Genomic DNA, 5,729 nt, shown 5'->3' on the forward strand with positions numbered 1-5,729 from the left:
CTTCCCTGAAACGCCGACGGCTCCTCTCGGAGACCACCCTCCACTCCCAGCACACACAGCACTCTGGGGCCTGGGCCGTCCGACGTCACAAAACCTCCTGCGGGTCACCTCGCCTGGGGGACCTCGTGCCCCCTGCCTGGCAGCGACCCCAGGGACACGGGGGCGGGATCCGAAGGCCCCTGCGGGCCTCCCCCAGGCCAGCCTCCCCGTGTGCCCAGCGGCAGGGAATGTACAGATTTCTCCAGGGGCTGCAGGAGCAGCTGGGCTTTGAGGGACAGGTGTCCCGTGGCGTTGTGGGAACGAGGACGGCAGCGCTGGGGACGGATCCTAACATGTCCTGACACCTGCTTTTCGTCTTGTGCGTCTGAAATGGGTAATTCTTGTATCGGACGCTTTATCCGTTTCCTTTGTCCTCTGCCTTTGAACTTAACCCCGAATGGGCAGCTTGACAGGTTTCGAGTTCTCGGTGCGCTGGGATCCGGACACGCGCTGGCTTATGGGGCAGCCGTGAGTGGGTCGGAATATCCCAGCCGGACATGGGCGCTGGATTTAAACAGTTGTCACCGGCCCGCCTGTGCCTCTTAGGGACTCTGTGTGGCTAAGTGGGGTGTTGGTTGTCAGGAAAATAAACGGGAGAACAGGGGGGGTGTCCTGGGTGTGTTGCTGAGGCGGGGGGGCTCTCAGGCCCTCTAACTCCTGTTTGTCCTCTCATTTTGGAAAGGAGGAAGCTGCGCTGGGAAGCCCAAGGGCTCACGGCCACAGCTTATGGCTTAGGAAGACCAGAGGGCATAGCCAGGGGGCCTTCAGAACCGCTGAGGAAGAGGGGACTTAGCTGCCTTCAGTGACCTCTTTGCCACTTAGACTTTGAGGAAGGGCCCACGAGGAAAGCCTGAGTTTGGAGGGACAGAGTGGGAGGAGGCACTCTTTTTTTCTCCTTTCCCTCCCTCCCTCCCTTCTCTCTGTCTCATTTTCTCTCTGCCTCTTTCTGTCTCTGTTCCTGTCTCTCTGCATTTCTCCTCCTCTGTCTCTTGGTGTCTGTCTCCCTGTCCCCTTCCTGTCTTGGTTTCTCTGTCTCCCTCCCTCCTCTCTCTCTGCCTTCCCTCTTGTCTTGGTTCCCCCTGGAGAGCTGTCCTGGGCTAATCTTAGAGCTGGGTGTGTTTTGCGGGGAAGAAGGGTGGGGCAGGAACCCTGACTGGCGCAGCCGCCACCGTCGGTGGAAATACAACTCGACAATGGAAAATTGATGAGGTCCAGCCGTTCCTTGGCACTCAGCACCAGCGTTTGTCATTCTTTGGGGCACCCACATGGGTCCCTTGGGGCTGGAGGCCAGGGCAGAGAGCAGGATGCGGGCAGGAGGGCGGCAGAGGTGAGGGGTTCTGCTGTCACAGGGGGCCACTCAGTTTGATGTCAAGTCAGCTTAGGGTGCCCAGCGTGTAACCTCATCCTTAAAAATAGAGTGTCGCTGCCTCTGGGGACCAAGCTGGCTGGGCGGGGAAGTCAGCTTTTTTTTTTTTTTCCCCCCAGTCAGTGCTCTTTTAATGAGGATGATGCTCCTTTCTCAAGGATAACTTCCTATGGTCTCCAAGGGTGTGGCAGGAGAGCTAGGTATCCCACACTCATTGGACAACAGGGGACCAGGACCCAGGGGTGTGTGTGTGTGTGTGTGTTTGCATGCGTGTCTGGAACACTCTCTCATGACAACTTCACAGCTTTGGTGACATCTGCTGCCTTTTATCTGAGCCCTTTTCTTTATTGTTGGTTAAAGAGCAATCTCAGTGTGATTCACCTAAAATAATAAATTTTTAAAAAGCCTTTTAGATCCTTCACGATTGTGTCTCTGAGCCACAATCTACAGCAGCTTTGGACTGTTTTCCAAGGCGTGATGAAGAGTGAGGGGCGAGCTGGAGTCTCAGTCTGGAGTTGACACCCAGTCTGGGTGGGTGTGGCGTCTCTTCATCCTGAGCTGTCCCTGCAGGAACCTGAGTGTGCTTTTCATTGCTCTTTCCCTCATTCCTAATTCCCTCAGGCCCCAAACAAGCAACCCCAGGAGTACTGAACTTTTTGGGGGGTGGGCGGAGGGGATCTGTATGCAGATTGCCAGTTGAGCAATCCTATTTTCTATGACTTAAAGCCAATCAGAGGCTGGGCGTGGTGGCTCATGCCTGTAGTCCCAGCACTTTGGGAGGCCGAGGCAGGCGGATCACTTGCTCTGAGGAGTTCCAGACCAGCCTGGCCAACATGGCGAAACCCTGTCTCTACTGAGAAAATACAGAAATTAGCCGGGCGTCGTGGCAGGCGCCTGTAATCCCAGCTTCTCAGGAGGCTGAGGCAAAGGAATTGCTTGCACCCAGGAGGAGGCAGAGGTTGCAGTGAGCCGAGATCACACCCCTGCACTCCAGCCTGGGTGACGGAGGGAAAAAAAAGAAAGTGTCAGCGTTCTAGATTGACCAGTTTCCTCCAGTTCAGGTAGTTAGGAAAAAGAGTGCAGTTTGCAGTTGTGAAAAATCTGATAATGGATTTTTTTTTTTTTTTCGTGCATGAAGGGATTCTGGAATACATCTGGTCTAAAGGCCGATTTAATAGTTTTAGGAACTTTGGTTCAGAACAGTCCTACTACTCCTTAGAGAAAAAATGGTTTTCAATCTGGTTCTTCAAATTTCTTGTTCATATAACCAAGCCATGCTTGTTCCTATGAGGAAGAGCAATTGTGCTTTAAAAAAATAAATTTCAGGGCCAGGTACAGTGGTGCGTGCCTGTAGTCCTAGCTATTTGGGAGGTCTCTGTGGGAGGATGACTTGAGGCCAGGAGTTCCAGACCAGCCTGGGCAATATAGTGAGACCCTCATCTTTTAAAAAAAATAGTAATAACAGTTAGCCGGGCATGGTGGCACACATCTATAGTCTTAGTTACCTGAGAAGCTGAAGCAAGAGGATCACTTGAGCCCAGGAGGTCAAGGCTGCAGTCTACCACAATCGCGCCGCTGTACTCCAGCCTGGGTGATACAGTGAGATCCTCTCTCTAAAAAATAAAATAAAATAAATGATATTATGGAAATGAAAAACTTACCCTATGTGGAGAGAAGAGGATGAATCTGTGCACCCATCCACCAGCCTTATTTTATCAATCTTCCTACTTAAAATGACCACTTGAGAATTCCTTCCTCCATATATCAGTTAAAAAATACTTAAGTTTTTCCCCAGAAGTGTCCTTATCGAATCATTTGGCATCTATGACCCAGTGCTTGCTTCTCCTGGGTACCCCGAGTGTGAACCTGTCAGGAAGGAGGTAATTCAGCAGGTAAAACAGTGGCCAGGCTTTGGGTCCACATTTCATTTTCCCTTTCTCAACCTACTTCTGCATTTACTCATCTAAAAAAAGGGAAATAATGACAGAACCTGTCCTACACGGTTACTATGAGGAAGACTCCAAAATTTCTAGACCCCTATTAAAAATATATATATTTTGAAATACAGATTCACTGGAGATTTCAAAAACAGTACCTGGAGTCTCACGGACCCTTCAGCCAGCTTCCCCATGGTGACGTCTCCATATCCGTGGGACAATATCAGAACCATGTCATCGATGTCGGTATATCCCTATTAAAGAGAACACATACCTCGTTCAGCTTTTTTTTTTTTTTTTTTTTTTTTTTTTGGAGACAGGGTCTCACTCTGTTGCCCAGTCTGGAGTGCAGTGGTGCGATCTCGGCTCACTCCAGCCTTGAGCTGGGCTCAAGCGAGCCTCCTGCCTTGGCCTTCCAAAGTGCTGGGATTGTGTACAGGCAGGAGCCATCGTGCCCGGCTTGTTCAGCCTTTATTAGTTTTCAAAAGGTGTTCATTTGTGTTTGCGAGTATGTGTGTAGAGTTCTGTGCAGTTTTGCCCACTGTGTGGATTTGGGCAGCTACTGCCCTCCAAACCATGGTGCAGGATGAATTCCCTCACCACAGACCCCTCTGTCTTGCTCGACACTGTGGTTTTTTTTTTTTTGTTTTTTTTTTGAGACAGAGTTTCGCTCTTGTTGCCCAGGCTGGAGTGTATTGACCACAACCTCCGCTTCCCGGGTTCAAGCGATTCTTCTGCCTCAGCCTCCTGAGTAGCTGGGATTACAGGCATGTGTCACCATGCGTGGCTAATTTTGTAGTTTTAGTAGAGATGGGGTTTCTCTATGTTGGTCAGGCTGGTCTCGAACTCCTGACCTGAGGTGATCCACCTGCCTTGGCCTCCCAAAGAGGTAGGATTACAGGCATGAGCCACCGTGCCCGGCCAGACACTTTTTTTTTTTTTTAAACTTGCACACACTATACATCTGAAAATGTTTTATTTTCTTAAGAGCTAGGAGATGTTCATAATTAATGATACATGGTTCTCAGATCTAAAGTGCTTATACTGGTAGGTTTTCTCCTGTCCTTGGTTCTTCTGAATTGGCCAGAATTTCCTTTCCTCTCCTTGTTGCTGGTTCTTATTAATGCCCCAAGTTAGTCTATTTAGGCTGTTGTAGCAAAACACCACTGACTGGGTGACTTATAAACCACAGACATTTATTCCCAGTTCGGGAGGCTGGAGGTCCAAGATCAAGGCGTGGCAGATTGGGTGTCTGGTGGGGACCTGCTTCCTGGTTCATAGATGGTGCCTTCTTGCTGTGTCCTCACATGGCGGAAGGGGTGAGGGAGCTCTCTGGGGTCCCTTTATAAGGGCACTGATCCCATCCATGAGGCTCCATCCTCATGACCTAGTCACCTCCCTAGGGCCTCACCCCCTGACACCATTACCTTGCAGGTGAGGATTTCAACACAGGAATTTTAGGGGCACACAGACATTGAGTCCACGGCATCGCCACCCTGTCTCTCACAGCAGCATGCTGCCGGCACGAATGGCATCTGAACCGGTGAGATTTTACTGTGTGCATAAATCAGCAGCCCTGTGCGCAGTGTTGACATAGCAATTAGGAGTGTTGTTTGTGGCCTAACAATACACAGAAAGTGGAGCTCAGCCCTTTAATCTTGTTTATCTTGTGTGGTTGCCCCGTGTGAAACCGGCTCATGCATGTGTGAATGACAGTTTCCATTTAAGTGCATCACACAAATGCCAAGAGATGAGATAAAATATTACACATCAGAGAACATTTCCAAGGATAGAAGTCCTGCCGGTTTCTCCTCTTCATTGTTTGTTTCATTTTATTTTTTAAATTTAATTTAGTTTTAAGTTAAAATGCATGTTACATTAAATTTAAGTTAAATTAAGATACATGTGCAGGACTTATTTTAAGAAAAGAGACGGGGTCTCACTGTGTTGCCCAGGCTCGTCTTGAACTCCTGGGCTCAAGCATTCCGCCTGCCTCGGCTGCTGGAACATAGATGCCAAGAGTGCCGGGACCTCTGTGTGTTGGAGTCACTTTCATCTCCCACATTCAGAGAACAGACCCGGCACTTAGTGCGTGCCCAAGACCATCCACTGCATGGATAGAGAGATCAACCCTCCTCATGTGCCAGGGGTTTCCCGAGGTGGGAAACCTTCAGTGCTAGCCAGGAAAGTCGCAGTCAGAGACAGGGACAAGCTGGTCACTCTGTGTGTGAATAAAGAAATGAATGGATGATGGCACTATCGACAGTTGTTCTTATGACACTCACTGATGCCAAGTACTGGACGGGTACACTATGTACTTTAGTTTCTCTATGGGCAGAAGCTCCACCATGACAACATCAGCGTTATTTTCTTTTTTCTTTTTTTTT

At 49.5% G+C, this 5,729-nt stretch overlaps 1 protein-coding gene across 1 annotated transcript in view; it reads left to right on the forward strand.

Moving 5' to 3' along the window:
* The first annotated feature begins 282 nt into the window (after nucleotides 1-282).
* PRKX (protein kinase, X-linked) overlaps nucleotides 283-5,729 on the forward strand; it is a 116,974-nt gene continuing 111,527 nt past the window's right edge. Inside the window, exon 1 of the mRNA XM_011972106.1 lies at nucleotides 283-373. Within this exon, the coding sequence (XP_011827496.1) occupies nucleotides 370-373 (4 nt within the window). The 5' untranslated portion in view covers nucleotides 283-369. The remainder of the gene's footprint in view (nucleotides 374-5,729) is intronic.

Source organism: Mandrillus leucophaeus, unplaced genomic scaffold (assembly GCF_000951045.1).
Source record: "Mandrillus leucophaeus isolate KB7577 unplaced genomic scaffold, Mleu.le_1.0 Scaffold127, whole genome shotgun sequence".
Lineage (NCBI taxonomy): Eukaryota > Metazoa > Chordata > Mammalia > Primates > Cercopithecidae > Mandrillus > Mandrillus leucophaeus.